At 36.5% G+C, this 26,018-nt stretch overlaps 1 protein-coding gene across 4 annotated transcripts in view; it reads right to left on the minus strand.

The window, feature by feature from the left end:
* The window catches only part of Efcab5 (EF-hand calcium binding domain 5), a 170,982-nt gene that overhangs the window by 32,359 nt on the left and 112,605 nt on the right, over positions 1-26,018 (minus strand). For all 4 annotated transcript variants that reach the window (XR_010048216.1, XM_063251107.1, XM_063251105.1 and 1 more), the window contains 4 exons: positions 18,921-19,210; positions 11,611-11,780; positions 10,924-11,149; positions 5,032-5,184 (listed from right to left, as the gene is read on the minus strand). Coding sequence is in view for 3 of the 4 variants with exons in the window: in XM_063251107.1 (XP_063107177.1) it covers positions 5,032-5,184; positions 10,924-11,149; positions 11,611-11,780; positions 18,921-19,210 (839 nt within the window). In the remaining variant the exon portion in view is untranslated. The remainder of the gene's footprint in view (positions 1-5,031; positions 5,185-10,923; positions 11,150-11,610; positions 11,781-18,920; positions 19,211-26,018) is intronic.

The raw sequence follows: 26,018 nt of genomic DNA on the forward strand, positions 1-26,018 counted from the left end.
TTCTTGGAAGATAAATAACTGCTTTGTAAGGGAAAGGTTTCTTTTGTCTGTCCACTACATGGCCACAAGTGTTCTTCAAAACTCTTTAGATGAAAAATGTTTTCAACATTGTATTTAGTAGCTTAGTTTGATATATGTTGCCAAACAGGATACTACAGATTGGGTAACTTATAAAAAGAGAAATTTAACATTTCATGGTTCTAGAGGCTAGGAAGTCCAATATCAAGGTGCTGGCACCTTGCAAAGATCTTCTTGCTGTGTGATCTCATAGTGGTAGGGAAAATGATGAGAGGGCTAACAATCAAACTTACAGACTCTAGCCGCTTTATAATCAGTGTTAATTTATTTCTGATATTGGAGCTCTCTTGTGACCAAAATACTTCCTATCGGGGCTTTACCTCCCTGAAGTGTTGCTTGGGGATTAAGTTTTCAACATGAGCTTTTTGGAGGACACGTTTGAATCACAGCATTTGGAAAATTGTTAAGGTTATCCTGCATTGGCCAGGTGTGGTAGTGCGTGCACTCTGTAAGCCCAGCACACAGGAAGTTGAGGTGGGAGGACTGCTGTGAGTTCAAAGACAGCCTAGGCTACATAAGTGAGTTCACGGACAGCCTAGATTATATTGCTAGACCCTGTCCCAAAAAACAAAAACAAAACAAAAAAGATTATATGTTATTGACAACTGGGTTTCTAGCATTTTTCTATTTGGTATATCCCCACTCTATCTATCTACTTATCTATCTGTCTATCTATCTATGAAGCAGGGTTTCAGTAAGCCACCTAGTTGCCCAAGATGTGTTCAAACTTGAAATTCTCCTTCGCTCTCCCAGAATGCTGGAATTACAGGTGTGCAACACTATGTCTAGCCAAATAGTTTTCAAAAATCTCACCCAAGTTGTATTTTCTACGTTTAAATCTCTAGCCAGAACCAGAAAGTTCCTTTCTTGTTTTTTTTTCTGAAATAGTATAAATTGCTTTTCTTTCTGAATTGTATAAATTGCTGTTAAATCAGGAGCAAATGAAGGGCTCATAATATGTGAATATGATGCCTAAAAATAAGCTTATTTTTTATTATTTTTCTAGCTATTAGTTAGACCAAAAATCTATAAATTAAGCAAGCCCGTCAGTGGTTACCCAGTAGTGAGATATGGAACCTCAGTTAAAATTTCATAGAATTTTCAGCAAAATGCTCCAATTATACTCTTCTTCCCAGCTTTTTCTTCTGTGACTCACTTATTTTTCCCCTTACCTTTTTAGTGTCTATTCATTCTCCTGTCTTATTACACACTGTGTAACTTGGTTTCAGCTTTAGTTTTCTGATTTTTTTTACATTAAAAAAGAATTAAATAGAATAGACAATATTAGAAAACACATGTAGTAAAACTAGCTATTGTTTTTTTTTTTTTCCTAGCGATTGTTTTGTGAAACTTTTGTGTGTGTATGTGTGTGTAAATGCTCAGGTTGTGAAATGTTTTTCATGTTGTGGGTCACAGTCAATACAATTTTGATCACAGTGATTGCAAACACTTTGAGAGGCTTAGAACTCAGTCCTCAACCTTTTTATTTTCTATTCTCACCCATTCCTTTGATCGTTCCATCCATTCTCATGGTCTACTAGCTTTTTAAACACTCATAAGGGTACAAATCAGTAGGGCTGACACATTCACAATGTTGTATAGCCCGTCTCATGGCTTTGAACACCATTTATGCAATAACTTTGATTTCTTTCCGTTCAGCTCTTTTTTTTTGGTCTTTTTCTTGGCACCAGGGATTGAACTCACAGCTGCCTGCTTGCAAGGCAGGTGCTTATGCCACTGAGCTAAATCCCCAGCACCTTCCGTTCAGCTCTTAAGCCCACCTGCCTACCCAGTACCTACATCTAATGTCTAATTTCAAATTACAGCTTTAAATTTATTTTCTAATTTAGTAGTAAAAGGTTACTTTGTGCTTTGTGTTTATTTCATTGCTAACAGAATATTTTTTCATATTTATGGAGATTTTATATGATGTTTTTTATTTCTACTTTTTTTTTGGTACCAGGGATCAAACTCACAACCTCACACTTACTACGCAAGCCCTTTTAGCCACTGAGCTAAATCCCTAGACCTATTTCTACTTTAAAATAGACATGTCCTATGCTTATTTACCTTTTAGATTAAACTGTCTCTTTGATTTGTCTATGACAGTGATTTTCCCCTAGTTTGTCATAAGCTAATTAATAAACAGTGCTGAAGTTTGAGCCCAAGGCTTGCATGTGCTTAGCAAATGCTCTGAATCTGAGCTGCACCCCCTCCCCATCTAATTTCACTTGTTATTTTGGTGCAAGAAAATTGTCCATTTTTACATGGACAATGTGTCAACTGTGCCAACCTTTGGCATGAGCATAGTAATCATTCTTCCAACCAAGATTGTAAATTTTCTTTTAATGTTCCTATTCTTAGCTGTTCTATGAAGTTTAGTCTTTTATCAAATTTTTAAAAATCATTCTGGGATTTTTTTCAACAAATTTTTTAAAATATGAAAATAATTTTTGGGAGAACTTATGCCTTTATAAAGTTGCTTTCTTGTGAGAAATACTTTTTACTTCATAAAACTTTCTACTTTATTAAAATATTTATATTCCTTGATAACATTTTGTAGTTTGTTTCATAGAGGGCTTACAGGTAATGGGATAAATGGAGAGAATGTTCTGGAGAGAGTCACAAAATTTTTGAAGAAAATTTTTGTTTTGTATTATGGATGGCAAAATGAAGAACCTGAAAAAGAAAATTTTTGTTTTCTATTATGGATGGTGAAGCATTAATTGTAGTATTGTATTTTTTCCCCTCCTAATAGTCTCTCCTCTCATTCAAGCAGAAAATCTATTATATAAGGAATGGTATGAGGTAAAAGTAAAAATCATTGACTCGTCTCTGGGTTTTTTGTCAAAGGTAAGATGTGATTTAAGATAACGAACCAGGCACACATGTCCGTCACTTAACCCTCTCAAAATCTTAGGAAAATGAAATTCTGACCTCTTGGTTTCCCCACTAGCTGTCAAGTGGCGGCTGCTCTGAACTTCTTGAGACACTGAGTCTTTTTGTACACAGGCTTGTGCATATCAGAACAGACATTGAGGTATCACACTTCTCCTGTCCTCTCATCTCTCAGGGATCACACAGAGAAGGTTCTCTGTGTTTACTTGTTTTATTTTAAAGAGGAAAAAAACCTCCTAAAATTTAAAAACAAGATAATAGCAGAGTAGCAACAGTTAATAATTGTGTGTTTTCTTTACTCAGAGTACAATACATAGGCATTTAATTGTCCAAACAATATTAACACAGCTCTTTCTTTTCAATGAATTAAGAGACAGTGGAAAAGGGTTCTTTTTTTCCCCACAGCTCCTGCAGCATTTGTTGTTGGTTGATTTCTTGATAATAGCCATTCTTTCTGGGGTGAGGTGGAATCTCAGCCTTGTTTTAATTTGCATCTCTCAAATGACAAATGATGTTGAACATTTTGTCATATGTTTATTTGCTGTTTGTATTTCTTCATCTGAGAAGTATGTGTTCATCTCAGATGCCCATTTTTGGATTGGGTTTTTAGTTTGGATTGGCCTGATTTTTTTAGTTTTTTATAGTAATCCTTTGTCTGAGGAAAAGATGGCAAACAAACATTTTCTCCCACATTGTGTGCTGTATCTTCACTCTGTTGGTGGTTTCTCTTGCTGTGCAAAAACTTTTTAATAAGATGAGATCCTAGTTGTTGATTCTTTATGATAGTTCCTGTGCAATTTGGGTTTTATTCATAAAGTCTTTACCTACACCAATATATTCGAGAGTTTTATCTATTCTATCTCCTAGCAGATTTAATGTTTCTGTTTTAATATTTAGATCTTTGATCCATTCTAAATTTAGTTTAGCACATGGTGAAAAAATATGAGTCCAAATTTAATCTTCAGCATGTGCAGAGCCAGTTTTTCCAGCACTATTTATTAAAGAGGCTGTCTTTCTTTCAGTGAATGTGTTTGGCACTTTTGTCAAAGATAAGGTGGCTAAGTAAGTTTGAAGTTGTTTCTGCATCTTCTCATCTGTTCCACTGATCTTTGGATGGGGACCCTGTTTAAAAAGCATTATTGGTGTGACATAAATGTGTCTTTCCAAAATAAGAGTCCCTTATTCATTCTCTTATCACTCATGTGATGATGGGAGTATTACCTCTTGGGAGTATTGCCTTGGAACATACCGCAGGATGAATCAAAAAGGTTTTCTTATCTGAACAACTACTTTGAAGATAACAATACACAATATATTAGCGATTGTTAATCTCATTATTTTGTTTTGAATTTCTGTGTCATAGTTTTTATTCTTTTTTTTGTTTTGAAATAAAATAAAAGAGTTTTATCTCTGGAATTTTCCAAACTGGAACATTTCACTGGAAGCTTTACTAAGCATCTGACTTGCATATAAAGAAAGTCCATCTTTATTTGGAAGAACAAAGCCAATGTCAGAGGGAAGAAAACATGAGAATTGAGATAATAAAGAACATGAGAGAGCCCTGATGCTATTGAATCTCTCGATCTGGTCATTCTGGAAGCAGCTCAACTCCTGTGCTTTCTTCCTTTTGGTCACATGGATCAGTCAATTTTATCTTTTGTCTAATGCAGATTCCTGTCAGTCATAACCAAGAATCTTGAGTTGAGGTCCCTGGAAATATGCTAACTGGGGAAATATGTTCCCTGGTTAGCTTAACATCTAGTAACTTTGTTATATTGAGGAAATCTTGAGAACTTATTTGGAGGTACTAGTAGGGGAATACAGCAACTCATATAGCCTTGACTGAAGAATAGTCTCCTCTGTTGATAGGGTTGTCCTCTTTTAGCACACAGCTTCAGGAGGGATGCATATGGAAAGTGAGGGAGGAAGGAGCCACTTGCTTAGGCAGTTAGATCAGCTGAATCAACCCTTGTGATCGTTGGGATGACAGATGTCACAACCACACCGCCCTGACATCTGACACAGAAGAGATCTAACATGATGAGCCTTGCCTACCTGGTTTGGGCTGGCCTCAACAAAATAGGTAGTGATGGAGACAATGCTGGAAGTGTTGCTGAGCAGCCAGCCAATGCCAGTGATCACAACATGCAAGATGTGCTCCCTGCTGTGAACATAGTGGTAAGCATTGCTGAAGACATTGGCAACACCCTGCAAAGACAGAAAATTTAAGTTGCCTTTTCTTTTTAAGATAGCAAAATAATTAACAATGTATTAATTGTGCTATCTTTTAAATTAATGATAATCCACTTCTTACATCAGTGGCATTCCATATTCTATTACATAACAGGAATCATCAAGAAATTAAAGGGTTTGGAGGCAAAAGTACACAAGTAAATCCCAGCTGCTTGGCAGCAGAGACAGGATTGCAAATTGAAGGCCAGCCTGAACAACTTAGAGATATCCTGTCTCAAAAAGGTAGGGAGGGGGCTGGGGATTTAGCTCAGCGGCATAAGTGCCTGCCTTGCAAGCAGGCAGTCGTGAGTTCGATCCCCGGTACTGACAAAAAAGAAAAAGACAACAACAACAAAAAAAATGTAAAATGCTAACCTAAATAATAATAATGCCATTTTAATCCCATCAGAATGTCTATTATCAAGAAAACAAAAAGTAGTAGGTGTGTGTGTGTGTGTGTACCTGTGATTCTAGTACTCAAGAGGCTGAGGCAGGAGAATTGCCATAAGTTTGAAGCCAGCCTGGGCTACATATTGAGCCCAGGGTAGAGTGAACTACACAGTGAGACCCTGTCTCAAAGGTTAAAAAAAAAAAAAAAGCAATGAATGCTTGCAAGAATGTATAGAAAAAGGAACTCTTTTATGTTGTTGGTGGAAATGGAAAGTAGTACAACCACTATTCCATTTGACCCAGGTATACCTCTCTTAGGTATATTATTGAAGGAAAGAAAGACATTATATTATTGTGATATATGCATATCCATGTGTATTATTTATTTTTTATTAGTGTAATTTTGAGATACATAATGAATTCATTCACCATGGGGAATTGGTACTTACACATGTAGCATCTTAATCCTTTTTACTTTCTCTTCTCCTCCCTTTACTCTTCTCTCCTATCGTTAGATCTCTTTTGTATCTCTGAAAGATCTACTTTCAGCTTCTTAAAATCTATATTTTATTTTGCAGTTTAAATTATTTATACCTTGGATTTCTCATATAAGAGAAACCATGAAATATTTAATCTTCTGTGTCAGATTTATTTTACTTAGTGTTATGACGTCAAGGTTCATCCATTTGCATACCCTTGGTTACAGTAGCACAAATCAGCAGTTTTATGATGATAGTCCAGGGAAATTTGTGATATGTTCCAGTAGAGAAGAAAAAGGAAGAAGAAGAAGAAGAAGAAGAAGAAGAAGAAGAAGAAGAAGAAGAAGAAGAAGAAGAAGAAGAAGAAGAAACAGAAGCAGAAGAAGAAGAAACAGAAGCAGAGGAAACAGAAGCAGAGGAAACAGAAGCAGCAGCATATGAAAGTGAAGACAAAGGAGAGAAAAATATTTAAAAGTCTACATTCTAGTCCTAGGCAGATGGATAGAAGCTGCCTTCATCTGATGCCAAGACTAATGTTTCCATCTATGGCTAGTGTCATCATATAAACAGTAGGTTATGCTTAGTCCCAAGGTCTACAATATGATAGATTACAGTCTTTCAACAGTGGTAAAGAGGGGAGAACATGGCGGACAGATAACAGCTACTACGGAGGCTCTCTGAAAGGCTCGGCTCAGAAGTCAGGAAGGGTGCGGAGTAAGGAGACACAAGCAGGTGGAGATATGCTCTGCTGACTCAGGAACAAACTGGGCTGAGAGAAACCAACTTGGAATGCAGTCCTGGTGCTAAAGCAGGAACAGATAAGCCTCAGTGTGGAGGCTGGACCCCGCGCCATTGGAAGCCGCGATTTGGGTTTCCCGCTGCACGGTGACTGCCTCTACAGCGGCTCGGCAAGGAGAGAGACGCGCAGAAGCTTTGAGAATGGGAAGCTGCGAACGGAGTCGAAAACAGGATGGGCAGGGGGGCGTGCACTGACTTGTGGTGAGGTGAGTGAGAGAAACTGATATTCTACCACAGTTTGACTCCAGCGGAGGACTTTCTGGGCCCGTGCAGTCCTGCGGGAGCAGGGCGTGGTGGTGACTCCAGCCACACATCCCCCTCTCGTGCGGGATTGGTGAAAAGTGCCTGGCTTGCGTGACGCTGCTGGCGGACTCGGTAGGCTGGCCCAACCCAGATCCCAGAGCCTGACGGTGGCCGGGAGGGGCGGGCCCCGCGTAGGCTGCCTGGTCCGTAACTCCCTGGTGCGCTGCGGTGGGCGAGAACATCTAACCGGCTCAATTCAATCAGGCTGTGGCTGACAGGGAGAGAAGCTAGGTCTCCTATATAAGCTTGCATATGTAAGGAACAGAGAATATGGGAAAAGGCAGCAACCAGAAAGGCTCCTCGGCCCCCAATTCTGAGAAACAGGCAATAGTGGACACCGCACCAATAGACATAAAGCGCCATATAGAGAGCCTCATAGATCAATTCAGGAATGAAGTTATCAATGACCTGAAGCTAGAAGTATGTAGAATAGTTAGAGAAATGCTAAGCACCACCCAAGAAAAAACAGATGGTGGAATGGAAGAACAGAAAAAGAGGGGAGAATTGTTTGATGGAGAAAACAGAGAAAGCATAGAATACGTGAAGCAGGTTCAAAGGGACTACCAAGATACTAAGAAGTCTATTGAAGACTGGCATAACAGCTTGAAAGAAACTAAGGACAGACTATCTGAACTGGAGGGCAGACTTGTAATATGGGAGAATGAAATGAAAAACTTCTTAAAAATAACAAAGAAACAAACAGCAATAATACAAAGACAAGAAGATGATAAGAGGAGCCATAACTTAAGGATTAAGAACATAAAAGAAGAAGTAGGGACACAAACAAGTGAACTACAAAAGCTACTCACAGAAATAATCCAGGAGAATTTTCCTAATTTAGCAAAAGGTAAAGATACTCAGATGTATGAGGCATACAGGACCCCAGCTACCTACAACCCAAACAGAGCAACACCCAGGCATATAATATTAAAAATTCCAGAAATTCAATACAAGAACAGAATATTAAAAGCTGTCAGAGACAAGAAACAGACCACTTACAAGGGAACACCCATCAGAATTACAGCAGATTTCTCTGCACAAACCATCAAATCATGAAGAGCATGGGGGGAAATAATTCAAGCTTTGAAAGATAATAATCTCCAGCCAAGATTGAGATATCCTGCACAACTGTCCCTGGAAATTGATGGAAAAACAAGGTGCTTCCAGGATAAAGAGGAACTGGGGGAATTTGCAACCACCAATTCAACTCTACAGAGAGTATTGCAGGATATTCTAAAAAAGAAAAATACAAAGAATCCAGAAATAGTGGTGGGGAGGCCACAATGAATGGAGCAGAGAACAAAATGAAGAAGACAAACTGACAGCTACTGACAGAAAAAGAGCTCAACAGAAATGAGGCAGAGAAGATTGGATGATAGGAACAGCTACTTTGGAGAAAATGACATCTTAATAAGTAATACTGATTTAGTATCATCTTGTTTTGAAGTCTTATCTAGCTTTTGTTCTTCTGTCTCCAATGGTCTAAATAGGTTGTATCTTATTGGATTTTATTATGTACGATAGTATAAGCAAAAACCTTTTAAAGACAAGGAGATTATACAGAAACCATTGTTCATTTTCTGTTAGTCGATTCTAAATACTCTGTAATGCTGTCATTCTCTTAAATGGTTTTACATTGTTTTGATATACTTAATGCTACAGTATACGAAGTTGTACTCAAGGATTTCAAGGAAAGAGACAATATGGTAACTACTTAGGTCAGGATTATCTGGTGGTGAAACACTATTCTGCTTAAATGGTTATGTTTTGATCTGTACTGTTTCACTGTTATGCCCTCTTTTATCTCAATCTCCACTCCATTATTTACTTTTTTATTTTTATCCTTTTAATTAAAGGAAAAAAATAGCAGGATATAGTATAGTAACCCACTTTGACTTTCCATTATCTCAATTTAAAGCCCTGTATTACTCTCACCATCTTGTTTTTGACTGATGTTCCCCTATTCTGTTTTGCTGGATAGTATCAGGTTCGAAAGTTTAGGCATCAGCTGAGAAGATAATGAGATTCATTATAACGCCCATTCTCGTTGACTTTTATCTACTTTTGAAGACCTACAATGTCTCCAAAGTTTTGGTTTTGTCGGTTTTATTCTTTACTGTTTTGTTCAATCGTATTATAACTAAAGATATAGGCAATTCTATTAGAGATAGCAGGAGGCATTATGGTAACCATTGTTGATCACCTTGTATTATGTTTTTACATTATCTATTATGTCCACCCTTTTGACTTGACTGATTCTGTTCTGTTATGTCACATTTGGTTTTACTCTCTTTCAAAAAAGTATTAAGAACCGTGGGAGCAATGAAACCCAAAATGTGTAATAGTCATTGTACAAAAGAGAGGAAAAGAAAGTGCTCTAAACTATATAACTGCATGTATATTTAAGTGTATAAGATAGGAAATGATATCACAGAGTTTTATTGGATCATCGAACAGAACTGTTTGCAGTATCATTGTTGGAATGTCCACTTTACAAGCTTTAATTTTGTGACTTGAACAATTATTTCTAAGATGACAATATGTAACCCATTAACTAGTGATTTCCTACTGTTTATTTTTTTTCTGTAAATCTGTATAACTTGTACCCTTTCTCTGCTTTTTTTTTCTTTTCTCCTTAAATAAAATTAAAAAAAAATAAACAGTGGTAAAGAGATCTTGTCCTACAGAAAAGGGATGGGAAGTTCGTAGAACCTATATGTGTTCCTGTTGTCAAGAAACTCTTCCACAAATTCTTCAGAATCATATGCATTTATATTATGTGAGGACTCAAGTCCTTTAATGGTAACCTAGGGCCTTTATTGTTAAGGACTGGAAGGCCAATTTATAATTTATTTGGACATACTAATAGGACTATATAGTTCACCTACTGATAACTCCTCCATTTTACCCCTTAATTTCTTCATGTTGTTTTTGTCAGATGAGAATGAATCTTACATGTTCAAGGATATAAGGAAGAGAAAGATACCCAACCACTTTGCTCAGTTATCTATTCAGTAAGTGGAAAGAAAAAATGAAAAATAATAATGAGTGAACATGAATAGCCAAGATTTTACAGCGGAATAAGCTACAAGGATATAGCATGCTCCTGATTAACTGCAATAATACACAGCCCATTGCCTCCACAAAAGCTTTAAATATTCCTTCATTGAAATTTATATCCACAGAATTACATAAAAATAAATGGAGAGATGTTCTAGTTATTTCATCGTCTTACAAATGCCTATCATTTTTGTGACCTAATTTGAAGACATAAATGAATATTCAGTAAAACATTTGGGGCTTTTTATTTATTCTTTGTCCTTAAAAATTATAATACTGAAAATAAGAGCTATGGGGATGCATATCATATTTAGTAACCTTCATGGAAAGAACACAAGATTATCAGGTAGCATTACCAATAAAACAAACATATCCCTTCTAAAAATTCATCCTACTTTGTGGATTTAATCTTTGGATTCTGTTCCACAACACAAATTCTATTCTTATTATTAATGCAATGAGACACATATTAACCATATTCCCAGAAAGGATGATGAATGAATGTGTAATCAAGGCTGAGAGTATTTTCATAAATAAAGGGAACTTCTTCAAGGTCTGATACAGGGAACAAGACCAAGCATGATAACATAAATATATATACAGCCTTCCTTTCATCTGGCTTCACTCTGTAAGAAATATAGGAAAGGCCGTTCTTCCTCTGCTCTTGAAGACTTCTATGACTTACCTGATAGAATCTGATCTCGTGAGGCAGGAAGATGTTTATTTCATGGGGATCTCTAAGAGTGTCAACAGCCAGGACTCCAAAGACCCTCATATATGCATCCTGGAGAGGCAGAGCCAGGAATGACCCTTTACAATCATTCTTCTTAGAATTGTCCCAGAAAAAGACATTTCCATGATACTGAACTTGTGGGACATGAATTGGCTTCCCTTCATCCACTACTGTAAAGCTGAGAAAAAAGGATACAAGGATGGAATAAACCTCAGGGCAGGGGTTCAGATTAAACTGCAGAAGAAACTGGATCAATTTGCCATCTATAATCATTATATATAAAAGGAGAAAACTCAGATAACATCACAAGTTTGAAAGGCCTGACTTGAGGAAGATAATTAAAACACAACTGTAGATATTATCATAGAAAATATATAAACAGAATGAAGAGAGATAACTTATAGACCTGATACTGTGAAGTGTAGTCTCTGGGTAGTGAGTCGTTGCTTACAAGTAAGTTCTTGAAATGACCAAATGAAATCATTTGGGATTGGAAACCCATCAGGTCCCACTCTAGATTCACAAGTGACTGGAGACATTCCCCTTCAGAGCTGCTCACTAGGATTTGGATGCCAGTTTACTTCAGAAAGGGAATTATTTTTCAGAAGGACAAAACCAAACTCTTCAAGAAGCTCTTACCTGATTCCCTTCATATCCTGGTAGAGCACTTTGTTCAATACAAATGGAGCATCATCTAGGGTGCAAGCCACATTTCTCAATAAAATGGTCCCTCTATCTGGTAGAAGTCGGTTTTCTTCCAAGAGGGAAATGTGAGCACTTATCTTTTTATTTCCATGGACTTCCGCATCCTGTAACAAAATGTTTCTGACCATGTATTTATAAACATATATTAAAAGTTCTCTTAGGATACCACAGATCTCTGAAGCAAATAAAAGTAATGCCTTTTTTTTCCTCTTAAGCAGTCCTGGCTGAATCATTTCTAATAAAATTGGAAAATGCACTCATTCAGAAGGTGATTTCAATGAGCAAGTGTTGGTATTTAGCTAAGACAACTGTCCATTCTCTGGATCAGTGGAATCTGTGACATATATAGAAGACAGCTGTGCTGCTCTGTCCAACAGGAGTAGCAATCTATGAGTTTTGGAGGAGGTGGCAAGCTTGTGGACAGTGGCCCCTGAGGGTCATGTGTTTTAAGAAACAGGATTCTGTAAGTCTCATTGCTTCTAGGCAGTGCTGTGAAATATTGTATAGCCCTGGGTTCTATTTTAGAATGAGTTTATGGGTTATAAAACTTTCATTTAGACCTTATCCCAAATCAGGAAACTCACCTAGTGGCTGAGGTAAGTCCGCGTGCATCTGGAGCCCCAAGGAGACTATAAGATCATCTCTTCTGGAGATCAAGGACCTGCCCAGAGCCCAGCCACACTGGGCTACATTTGGCAGGTTTCAGGCACAATAGACTAGCCTTGGGAGGTTTTGTGGACCAACTATATTACACCCAGTGACCTTCTTTAATTACAGGATTTGAGAGTAGGTGAAGTGAGTCCCAGGGCATCGGACTTGGCCAGGGAGAGCTTTAACTCATCATCCACAGTGGTTAGGTGCCTGCCCAGCTACCTGGAACACTGAAGGAGGCACGGGAGGGCCTGAGGGCCTAACTGGACCAGGCTCAGCAACTTCCATTCAGTTCCAGGGGCCTAGGGCACCAGAGACAATCTCCAACATATCCAGGGGAAGCCTTGGAACAACACTTGAAGCACAGAAATATAGGAAAATGACAAAGCAAAAGACCAAAATGCAATCTCAAAACCTCCAACCAATCCCAAGAAACCTTAGGAGCTATGTACATAGAAGAAAATATATGACATACACCTGAAATATCTGAAATAATAGCAATTGAAATAAAGAAGCAACTCCAGGAAGCTTTAAAGGAATTCAAACTAGAAATAATCTCCCAAATAAAAGAAGAAACAATAAAAGAAATGAAAGAGATGCTGTACATATCTAATGAAGACACAGTTAAAAAATTGGAGGAACTAAACAAAAAGGTAGAATCCCTGGATGAACAATATAAAAAACAAATAAAGCAGATGCAAACAGATACACAGGAAATCAAAAATTCCATTGAAAGCTGTAAAAACTGCCTCAATGAAAGTGAAGATAGAATTTCAGACCTTGAAGACAGGATTGCAGCTAGTGAACAGGAAAGGCAAGATCTTTTAAAAATAACAAGGAATCAGGAAATAACAATTCAACAGCTGCAAGGTGATGCAAAGAAAAACAACATAAGGTTGATAGGGATAAATGAAAAAGAAGGGGACAACATAAAGGATGTCAAGAGGATATTTAGAGAAGTAATAGCTGAAAATTTCCCAAACATGAGAATGGAAACTAACATCAGAATCAGTGAAGCATATAGAACTCCAAATAGTCATAACCAAAATAAAACTACACCCAGACATATAATAATCACCATCCCAGAAATCCAACATAAGAATAGAATATTAAAAGCTGTCAGAGAGAAAAGACAGATCATCTATAAAGGAAAACCTATCAGAATCACAGCAGACTTCTCAGCACAAATAATAAAGTCAAGAAGAGCATGCAGTGAAGTATCTCAGATCCTAAAGGAAAATGATTTCCAACCTAGACCGTGTACCCTGTAAAACTGTCCTTCAAAATCGATGGAGAAATAAGATACTTCCATGACAAAGAACAGCTGAAGAACTTCATGAACACCAAGCCAACCCTGCAAAGAATACTGAAAGACAGTTTAGATACACTTAGGAAAAAAACCACTAAGCAAAGCAGACAAACAGAACGGAAAGATAAAGATTCAACAGCAGAAAGATAACATGTCAATAATAAACCAGCATATAACAGTTATAACCATTAATGTAAATGGTCTCTATGCACCAATTAAAAGAAATAGACTGGCAGAATGGATCAAGAAGCAACATCCAACCATATGCTGTCTAACCCAAAAGGATACTCACAGACTAAAAGTCAAAGGATGGAAAACAGTACTTCATGCAACAGAAACCTCCCTCAAAAAAGCAGGGGTAGCTATTTTGCTTGTAGACAATATGAACTTCAAACCAATAATGATTAGAAGGGATAAAGAAGGTCATTACATACTGGTTAGGGGAAAACTTCAAGAGGAAGAGATAACAATCTTAAATATATATGCACAAAGTCCAGAGCACCCAATTATATAAAGCAAGTATTAACAGAAATGAAAAACCAAATTAGCAGTAACACAATTATAACACAAGACCTTAACACATCATTGACACCAAGGGACAGATCAACCAGACAGAAAATCAGCAAAGAAATAACAGAACTGAATCACACATGTGAACAAATGGACTTGACAGATATATACAGAGTATTCCATCCAACAACCGCAGAATACACATTCTTCTCAGCAGTACATAGGATGTTCTCTAAAACAGATCATATATTAGCCCACAGAACATATTTTAATAAATGTAAAAGAGTTGAAATTATCCCATGTATGTTATTGGATCATAGTGCCATGAAATTAGAAATTAATGATAAAAGATACTGCAAAAATCCCACAAACACATGGAAACTGAATAACACACTCTTGAGTAATCAGTGGGTCACAGGGGAAATTAAAGAAGAAATTAAACAATACCTACAAGCAAACAAAAATACAAACACAACTTACTGGAATCTGTAGGATGCAATGAAAACTGTCCTCAGAGGAAAATGTATTGCACTGAGTTCCCATATCAGGAAAACAGGACAAATGCAAATAAATAATCTGATGCTACAACTCAAACATCTAGAAAAAGAAGAGCAGTCAAGCCCAAAGCCAAAAGAAGGGAAAAAATTATAAAAATCAGAGCAGAAATTAATGCAGTAGAGAGTAAGAAAACAATCCAAAGAATCAATGAATCAAAGAGTTGGTTCTTTGAAAGAATAAGTAAAATTGGGGCTGGGGATTTAGCTCAGCGGCATAAGCGCCTGCCTTGCAAGCAGGCAGTCCTGAGTTCGATCCCAGGTACTGATAAAAATGAAAAAGACAAAAAAAAAAAGTCAATAGTTAGGGCTGGGGATTTAGCTCAGCGGCATAAGCACCTGCCTTGCAAGCAGGCAGTCGTGAGTTCGCTCCCGGGTACCGATAAAAAGGAAAAAGACCAAAAACAAAAAGAAACAAGAATAAGTAAAATTGATAAGCCCCTAACCAACCTTATTTAAAAAAGGGAACAGAAAGCTCAAATTCATGCAATAAGGAATGAAAAAGGTGAAATCACTACAGACTTTGTAGAAATACAGAAGATCATCAGCGCCTATTTTGAAAACCCGTGCTCTCATAGATTTGATAACACAGAAGAAATAGATAGATTCCTAGAAACATACAAAGCACCAAAGCTAGGTCAAGAAGATGTAAAACTGCTGAATAACCCAATTTCTATTAATGAAATTGATAATGTAATTAAGTTCTTATCTACAAAAAAAAGCCCAGACCCAGATGGATTTACTGTAGAAGTCTATAAGAAATACAAAGAAGACTTAATGCCAACACTCCTCAAACTCTTCAATGAAATTGAAAGGGAAGCAATCCTTCCTAAGTCATTCTTGGAAGCAAACATTACTCTAGTACCAAAACCTGAGAAAGATCCAACTGAAAAATAGAAATACAGGCCAATCTCCCTAACAAACACAGATGCAAAAATCCTCAATAAAATATTGGCAAATAGGATGCAACAAATCATCAAGAAGATTATACACCCTGACCAAGTGGGATTCATCCTAGGCATGCAGGGATGGTTCAACATATGTAAATCAATATATGTAATCCACCATATCAATAAGCCAAAAGTAAGAATCACATGGTCATTTCTATAGATGCAGAAAAAGCTTTTGATAAGGTCCAACATTCATTTATGTTAAGAACCTTGCAGAAAATTGGACTAGATAGTCTTTACTTCAATATAATAAAGGCCGTCTATGACAAACCAACAGCCAATATCACACTAAGTTTCCAAAAACTGAAGGCCTTTACCTCAAAATCAGGCACAAGACAAAGATGTGCCTTAGCACTGCTCCTATTTAATACAGTACTGGAAATATTAGCCAGAGCAATTAGACAAGAGAGAGAAATAAAAGGGGTAATGATAGGAAGAGAGGAAGTTAAATTATCATTATTTGTGGATGACATGATATGCTACATAGAAGACCCCCAAAACTCCATTGAAAGACTCCTAGATATAATAAATAAATTCAGCAACATAGCTGGATACAAAATCAATACTCAAAAATCAATAGGGTTTCTATATACTGACAACAAAATCACAGAGAGAGAAATAAGAGAAGTCACACCCTTCACACTAGCAACCAAAAAATGAAATATTTAGGAATTATTCTCACAAAAGAAGTGGAAGACCTATATAGGGAAAATTATAATACACTGAAAAAAAATTGAAGAGGATCTCAGAGGATGGAAAGACATCCTTTGCTCATGGATAGGAAGAATAAATATTGTGAAAATGGCCATTCTCCCAAAACTGTTATACAGATTCAATGCAATCCCAATAGAAATACCGTCAACATACCTTATAGATCTAGAGAAATCACTCCTCAAATTCATCTGGAACCAGAAGAGACCTAGACTAGGACAGTTCTAAAAAGCAAAGGTAAGGCAGGAGACATCACAATCCCTGACTTGAAGTCATACTACAAAGCAACTGTAGTAAAATCAACAAGGTATTGGAATCAAAACAGCTGAAGATCAATGGAATAGATTAGAAGATACAACCACAACTAAAAACACACTCAACCCCTTATCTTTGATAAAGGGGCCAAACGTTCACTGGAAGAATGACAGTCTCTTTAATAAATGGTATTGGAAAAACTGGCTCTCCACATGCTAAAAACTAAAACTAGATCCATGCCTATCACTATATACTAAATTAAAATCTAAGTGGATCAAAGATCTGAATATTAAAACAGAAACACTAAATCTATTGGAAGACAAATTGGGTAAAAACCATGAAGACATAGGGGTAGGTAGAGAATTCATGGACAGGACTTAAAACCGCATGGGAAATACTTCTCAGAATCAATAACTGGGATCGCCTCTTATTAAAAAGCTTCTGCAGTTCAAAAGAAATCTCCAGCATAGTGAAAAGAAAACCCACAAACTGGGAAAAAGTCTTAGTGAACTGTCCCTCAGACAAAGGACTTCTGTCTAAAACATATAAAGAATTTTAAAAAGTCAGACCCCAAAATTCAAAGATCCAATCCAAAAATGGGCATCTGAGATGAATACACAATTCTCAGATGAAGAAATTCAAATGGCAAATAAATACCTGAAAAATGTTCATCATCGTTAGAGAAATACAAATTAAAACCACATTGAGATTCTATCTCACTCCTGAAAGAATGGCCAGGCTCAAGAAAACTACCAACTACAAAAGCTAGAGAGGCTGTGGGAAAAAAAGGAACACTCCTGCACCCTTGGTGGGAGTGTAGACTGATGCAACCATTGTGAAGGTCAGTCTGGAGATTTCTCAAAAAGCTGGGATTGGAAGTCCCATTTGTTCCAGCTATTCCACTTCTAGGCACATTTCCAGAAAAACTGAAAACATCATACCACAATGATGTATGTGCACCCGTGCTTACAGCAGCACAATTTGTAATAGCCAGATCTTGGAAACAACCTAAGTATCCATCAACAGAGGAATGGATAAAAAAGCTGTGATATTTTTATACAACGGAGTACTACTCAGCTATAAAGAACGCTCACATTGAGATATTTATAAATAAATGGGTGCAGCTTGAGACCATACTCATAAGTGAAATAAACCAAACTCACATGTACAAATACCGAATAGTTCCCCTAGTGTAAGAAATGGTAAGAATACATAAAAGTATGTGGTAAACATGATTCCTCATTATATTGCTTCAAAGCCTTATAATGTTTTCATTCATTAATTGGAATGGTTTTATTCTGAGTTGTTTGATTTTATTATCTGTGATGTTATGAACAGTTATTCTGAAGAAAACAAGACAATATTATAGTTAGTGCTGATTTAATATCATCTTGTTTTGAAGTCCCATGAAGCTTTTGTTCTTCTTTCTCCATCAGTTTATCATGTTTTATCTTATTGGATTTTATTATATGTGATAGTATAAACAAAATTTCTTATAGACAAGGAGATAACATAGAAACCACTGTTCATTTTCTGTTAGTTGATTCTAAATACCCTGTAATATTTTCATTCTCTTGAATGATTTTACACTGTCATGTTGTGTTTGATGCTATAATATATGAAGTTATACTCAAATATTTCAAGGAAAGAGACACTATGGTAGCTACCGTTATGTCATGTTACCTTGTGGTGAAACACTTATAATGCTTAAATTGTTCTGTTCTCACCCATGTTATTATGTCGTTATGTCCTCTTTTATCTTAATCTCCTTTCTTTTAATTTTTTAATAAAAAATTAAAAATTCTTTCATTCAAAAATAATTATGTAGTTTCTAAATTATTATGCAAAGAAAATGTAGCCTAAATTGTGCATCTCCTTAATGATATTTTTCATTATCAACCTTTTTTTTTCTTTTTTTTGGTACTGGGGATCGAATACGACCTTGTGCTCACCAGACAGGCACTTATACCACTGAGCTAGCCTGTCTGTTTTTTAACTTATTTGACTCTCACTGCAAATAAAATTAGAAATCCCAAGACATCTTTTCCACATCCTACCTTTCTAGCAATCTTCTTTGCTTCAATAGTGCCAACTAGTAATTATTTCAGTTACATTTCACTTAGGTTTTGGGTCATTTATTCCCTATAATGATAAATTAAACATCTATATTTTATATCTTCTTTGTTTTTCTCTTTAAAATAAAAAAGAATCTCTAGATGTATCCAATATCATGTGCTTTTATGAAGTTATTGAAAATCACTTACTGCCAGGATTTTTTTCTTGTATATCCCTTATGAAACATACCTGGTTGAGAGTCTTGAAGGTCTCAGTGTACACTGGCTCCAGAGATACCCCACTTGTCTCTGCAGCATGTTGAATTTGATGCAACCATTTCCATCTTGCACAATTCCTCAGACTCTCAGTATGGCTCTTCTCCACAGAGTTCATCAGAAATTCCACAACACTTTCCAGAACTTGATATTCATCACCCCTGAGTTCAGATACAACCAGTTCTATGTATTTCTGAAACTGTTTTGAAGACAACTTTACTTCATGACCAGGACGTGGCTTTGGAAACTGGATATGTAGCTTAGCTAAAAAACATAAAGGCAAAACCAACAACTAACTAAAAGTTAATTTACTCATGGGATAAAATTTCATTTTCCAATTACAGAAAGCTGAAGTCATTAATAGCTACCCTCTATGGAAAACCAACTATATCAAAGCCATATCTGAACCCTATGAAACACTCCACAATGACTTACTATACTAAATTCAATATGACTCCATGTCATGTTCTGTTTTTCTTTTCCTTTCTTTTAATTCTACCACTAAGTCCGGTGAAGCTCCCAGGGTTTACTCTGATTCATCCCTACATTTGGCCTTTCATATTCAGTAAATTACTTAATCCTATCCCATTATTCTTAGATAATGCATTGGGTGGTCCAATCTCTCTCATTCCTACTTTCATAACCCCAAGCCAGCTTTTATTTGTTTACCAGTACTAAATACTCAGCAAATACTTATAAAATTAATTAAAATACAGTTTATATTGTGCAACTCATGTTTTAAAGTTCTCCCGTACGGCAACCCATGTGAGACCCCTTCTGTTTCTAAGAGCTTCCATAGAGCTTTCTTTCTCTCAATGAACATATTCTGCTCTTAACCCCTGTTATTCCTAAAGTTCATTCTTCAGTTATAGATGTTCATTGTTCTCCATCAATTTTGAAAGATAGTTTTGTGTGGTACATCAATTTGGGTTGAAAGTTGTTTTTCTTTAGAACTTGAAGTACTTCACTTCAAGCTCTTCTTGACTCAAGAGTTTGTTCTGAGAAGTGAACTGTAATTCTGATGGGCTTTCTTTTACAGATGATTTGTTTCTTTTCTCTAATGGCTTTTAGAATTCTATTCTTGTGTTGAATTTCTGGAATCTTGACTATAATATGCCTGGATGTAGATTTTTTTTGATCATTGGTAATTAGAGTTCTATATGCCTCACTTATTTATATGTCAAATTCCTTTTTTCTACTAGGAAAGTTTTGTGTTATGATGTCTGTGATCATTTTTAAAGTGTCAGTTATGTTATCTCCTGCTTTTTTATTGACTCCAACCAATCTTAACTTACTCTTCTTTGTCTCATCTAGTAGTTGCTGGATTGATTTCTCATGATCTCTTGCTAATGTTAAGAAATCTTTCTTTTCCTGATCACTAACTGCAAGCCTGTCTTCAATATCTGAGATCCTGTCCTTACACTGGCCTAGTATACTATGAATACTTTCAGTGGATTTTTTATTCTCCTGGACATCTGCTTGAATCTGCTTTATGGATTGATTCTACTTGTTTCCTATACTGAGCTTCCATAATTTTTTTTGAGCTTCCTTAATTTTCTTAAGCTCATCTATTTTTTTTTTTTTTTCGGTGTCTACTCTAATGTTGTTAAGCATAGTGAGTATTTTGGTAATCTTTGTAGTTATCTGAGAGATCATTTCTGACTTCATTTTTTCTAGAGCCTCATTCAATTGCTTTGTTGTTACCACTTCAGAGTAACCTGGTGGGAGCTTTCAGATTGTCCCACTCATTGTCCTTTGGATTTGCCTTTGGTGAACTGGGTGTCTGGGGTTGCATCTTGTTTAAGTGTCTTGTTATTTTCTTTTCTCTCTTTTTTAGTTTAATTCCTGGGGCAATACTTGTAAGTTTCCTATGGTGGGTTACTTTATTGCTAGTATTTAGAATCATTAAGTGATGACCACTTCTCTGAGATATCTTCCAGTGTAGTTGGTTTTTGGGTTTTGTGTCTGTTGAAAGAGCTTACCTCTTCAGTTTGTTGGAAATGAGAAGTTGTTGCTTGTTTGGCCGAGTCCCTGGCTCTTTGACACTGTGCCACAGTATTTTCTGTGACCCTTAGTCAATCTCAGTTATGGAGTACCAGGACCAACAGCTATTTTGGACAGAAGGAGAAGATGGCAGATTGATAAGTAGCAAGGTAAAGAGCCTCTTTAAGAGAAACAGCCCAGAGCTAGAATTCACCATCATGGAGAAGACTGGACAAAAGGAAAGAGATTCTCATGACTCAGGAAGAAACTAAGGAAAAATTTAAAAAAAAAGAAAAGAAAAGAAAAACATAGACGGAAGGCTGGAGCTAGACTCACTCTCACTGGAGCCAGTCTGACTCACAGTCACGGGTGCTCTCACCAGAGCCAGTCTGACTCACAGTTACGGCACTCTTTCCAGAGCCAGTTTGACTCACAGTCTCACTGAAGTCCAGGCTTGGTGAGTCTGATGTTCTCGCCCTTTGCAGAGGATGCATCACAACAGAGAACAGAGCCGGCATGGAGACCTGCACTAACCCACTGTGGAATTTGGTCCTCCTGAGGAAGGGAGGTGACTGGCTAGAGGACATATTAGAATTGGGCAAGACAGGCCTGGACCAGGAACTGTAGTGGCTTCAGTTGGCCACTCCCAGTCCAGAGCAGATTGGTGGGATCTGCTTGGACTAGGTCATGCCTCTGGTTGGGATCCAATAGCCAGGGATGACATTGCCCCCAAAGTTGTCCCAAACTGGCTCCATCCACATGGCACACACTAATGTGGTGAAGGCCCCCGCTAGTTGACTGGCTCGGAGAAGGGACAGCCTACATCGCTCCTGCTTGCACCTCAATGATCAACAGCAAACTGGGGAGGGCAGCAAACCCTAGCCAGCATGCTTCAGAAGAACCGTAACCACTATGGAAAGGGGCTGGGACCTCCACCATACACCTACATGGAAGAAACAAGAAACATGACAAGAGAAAGAAATAAGAAAAAGCCTCTAGCCACCCCAGGGAAGATGGGTCCAGGAGAGGTAAATACAGAAGAGATCCAGGGCAGCAAACATGCAATACTGGACATGGCATCAACTGACATAAAGAAATATCTTCATGATATTATAAATGAACTCAAAACTGAAATTCTAATACAAGTAAAACAAGATATAAGAAGATTAATAAAAGAAATGCTAAGCACCTTCAAGGAGACACAAATGGAAGAATGGAGGAACACTGAAAAAGGAGAGAAATCTTCCATGAAGAATATAAAAAAATCTAGAATACATGAAACAGATTCAAAGATATTAGCAGGAAATTAAAAACTCTATTGAAAGCTGGCAAAATTGCCAGAAAGAAACTAAAGATAGATTATCAAAACTTGAAGAGAAATTTGCAATGTGTGATTGCAAAAAGAAAGCTCTCTTAAAAATAACAAGGAAACAGGCAATAACAATACAAAGGCTAGAAGACAAGAGGATCTATAACTTAAGAATAAAAAATGTGAGTGAAGAAGCAGGGGTAAACACAAATGAAAGACAAAGGCTATTCACAGAAATAATTAAGGAAAACTTCCCACGCATAGGAAAAGGAAAGATATTCAGATGTATGAGGCATACAGAACTCCCGCCAGCTACAACCAAAACAGATCTACATCCAGACATATAATAATCAAGATCCCAGAAACTCATCACAAGAACAGAATATAAAAACCATCAGAGAAAAGAAACAGATAACCTATAAAGGAAAATCTATCAAAATCACAACAGACTTCTTGACACAAACCATCAAATCAAGAAGAGCTTGGAGTGAAGTATTCCAAGCCCTGAAAGAAAATAACCTCCAACCCAAATTGATGTACCCTGAAAAACTATCTCTCAAATTAATGGAGAAACAAAATGCTTCCATGACAAAGAGGAACTGAGGGAGTTCGTGAACACCAATCCAACCCTACAAAAAGTACTGAAGGACATTCTAGAGAGAGAGGAAAAAAAAAACACCAGGCTTTCAGTAACAGTGGCAAGAGGCCTCAATAAGTGGGGCAGACAGTGGAATGAAGGGGAAAAGTAGACAACCAATGGCAAAAAAAAAAAAAAAAATAGCATAGCAGAAAAGAGGCAGAGAAGGTTGGCTATAATCTCTAACATAGATAGCCTTGATACACTAACAAAAAGAAACACAGGCAGAGTAGACCAGGAGATAGGATCCACCGCAATGCTCTGCATAGGAAATACAATTAACCTGAAAGAGGGTTTATGGACCGAAAGTCAAATATGAGAAAACAATGCTGTATGTCACAGGGAACCAGAGAGATATAGGGGCAGCTCGTCCAACACCTGCAGACTGGTCGGAAAGACATGATACTTTTGGGCGGTGGAGAACTACTCAGCTATAATGAAAGAAAATCTTGAGGCTTTTGTAGGTAAAGGAATAGAACTTAAGATCAAGCTCAGGGGTAAAAAGATTCAGAACCACTTAGGTAAACAGTGGGTTGTCCTCTAATCTAAAAACTAAAGGAGTTAGTGGGATTCAAAATGTACAATGCATCCTGTGAAAGTGAAAGGGAAGGAATTGTCTAAAAAAAGGAAGGCAGAGGACATTGCTAATAGTGTATCAGGTCTTAAAAGCCATATTATTCTCATCACTTTGTTTAGTTTGATTACATTCTGTTCCACTGGGTCCACTTGTACTAGATTTGAGGGCACAGACAGCTATTCCAAAAATAGCAGGATATATTATGGTTATATATAGCAGGATATATCCTTAATTTCCTATTAACTCAATCTGGATCTCTGTATAACTTAAACTGTCTTATTATGACTGATCTTATTTGAATCTGGTTTGTTAGACTGCTGTTTTGTCTGGACTTCTAAACAGTTTATGAGAACTGATTATATAATGCACAATGAAATGAACAACTACTTTGAAGAAAAAGAGACACTATGGTACCTAGTGTCTGATTTCATAGCATCAATGATGTGAAATCCAGCAATCTATTATTCTTTGTTCAGAATGATTTTAGTCTGTTTTGTTTTGTTTAATTTCAATGTATGTGAAGTTATGGACAGCTATTTTGAAGAGAATGAGAGACACTGTGGCAGCCATTGTTGACTTCCTTATTGTCTGGTCTTGAAGACCTAAAATGCCTTCATCATCCTGTTCTGATGAGTTTTATACTGTTTTGCTTTATATGAATTTACTGTATGTGAAGATAGGACAACTATTTGGAAGAACACAAGAGACAATATAATAGACAGTGAAGATCTCCAGTTGTCTTGCTTTGAAATTTGTGTCTCTTATTGTTTTCTTATGATCTGTTCTGTTCTGTTTACTTTTACCTTCTTTAAAATAAAAATTTTAAAAGTAGCTATTTTGAGCAATTATGTCAATTTTGGCTGTAGTGATACCAAATAGCATCAAACATACCCTAGAAAATGACAAATTGAGCTAATCCTTAATTTATAACTTTTAACCATATGAACTAGATTTGTGATTATATAACAAAATGTAAAAAAAACCCAGAGAATTATATGCAATATGTAAGTCCTTAATGTATCAATTTTTCCCTTGAGGTTAAAATTTAAAATGGACTAAAGAGAAAATAGAGAAGTAGAAAAAGAGGTTGGAGGACAAAGATGGGTCCCACCAAAAATAAGTGTGCATGGGCCAAATAATAAAATCAATAGGATAATTATGAGTACAGTTAATAAAGATTTCTATCAAGAGGAGCTAGTAATGGCTTCTGATAATGAGGATAAGGATAAGGTCCAGGGAATTTTAGAGTCTGACATGTCATTGATTTGCAGCTGTCTGATATCTTGAACAGATATTGAGATTTCAGCAAAGGATCAGGAATGTACATACAACATGCCATTTTTACAATTGTACAAGTACCCCCTGTGCTGCTGTTAGGATGTCTAATGCCATCTGATTTTGGAGGAAAAGAAATTCTTTTTTTAAATTTTAAAACCAAAAAAATAAAAATGATGATACAAAGTTTTAAAACCAGGTAATAGGAAATTAACAATGTTTAATATATTATGATTATCTTCGAAGTAATTGTTCAGATTATAAGATATAGACATGAGAAAATGATCAAACAATGAAAGCACAAACTGTTCTTTTTGATGAATTCACAGAAGTTAGTATGTATACAAAATCTTTTCCCTTCTTTCTTTTCTCTTTTCCCTCATCCCAGTTGTTACTTCCTTTTGAGTTTCTTCCCTTATCACTTTCACAATATCTATTGTACATTTTGGATCCTATTTACTTTTCCAGGTTCTTTTACCCTATAAAGACAATATGCTGTTTACACATATGAGTCTGATTTATTTCTCTTATGAGTATGGTTTCAACTTGCATCTATTTACCTATAAAAGCTTCAAGTTTATCCTTCTTTATAGCTAAATATACTCCATTGTATAAAAATATCACATCTTTTTTATCCACTCCTCAGTTTATGGGCATTCACGTTGTTTCCAAGATCTAGTTATTACAAATTGTCCTGCTATAAACATGGGTACACATATATTGCTGTGGTATGATGTTTTTAATTCTTTTGGGAAGATATCCAGAAGGGGAATAGCTGGATCAAATGGGACCTCCAATCCTAGTTTGTGAGGAATCTTCACAGTGATTTCCACAGTAAATGCACCACTCTACACTCCCACCAACATTGCAGAAGGATTCCTTTTTCTCCACATCCCCGCCAGGATTTGTTATTGGTTGATTTCTTAATGATAATCATTCTTTCTGCAATGAGATGGAATCTCAATGTTGTTTTAATTCACATTTCTTGAATGATCTGTGATACTGAACATTTTTTCATACATTTATCTTAGCTTAGTCTTACTTTGCATTTATTTAATGACCGGAGATGTTGAGCATTTTTAATATATTTCTATTTTTTTTTTATTTTGAAGGTAGTAAAACACAATAGAACAAAACAGAACAAAGCCAATTGAGACAATGCAGTGAAATTGGTACAGAACTTCACAGCAGGATACTGGGATAACAGTAATAGGTACCATAGTATATCTTGTTATCTTCACAATAGTTGTCCATTCAATCAGCTATCAGAACATTATAAATCCTATCAAAA

This window comes from Cavia porcellus, unplaced genomic scaffold, assembly GCF_034190915.1.
Source record: "Cavia porcellus strain 051 isolate PalLab524CR breed Dunkin Hartley unplaced genomic scaffold, mCavPor4.1 scaffold_6, whole genome shotgun sequence".
NCBI lineage: Eukaryota > Metazoa > Chordata > Mammalia > Rodentia > Caviidae > Cavia > Cavia porcellus.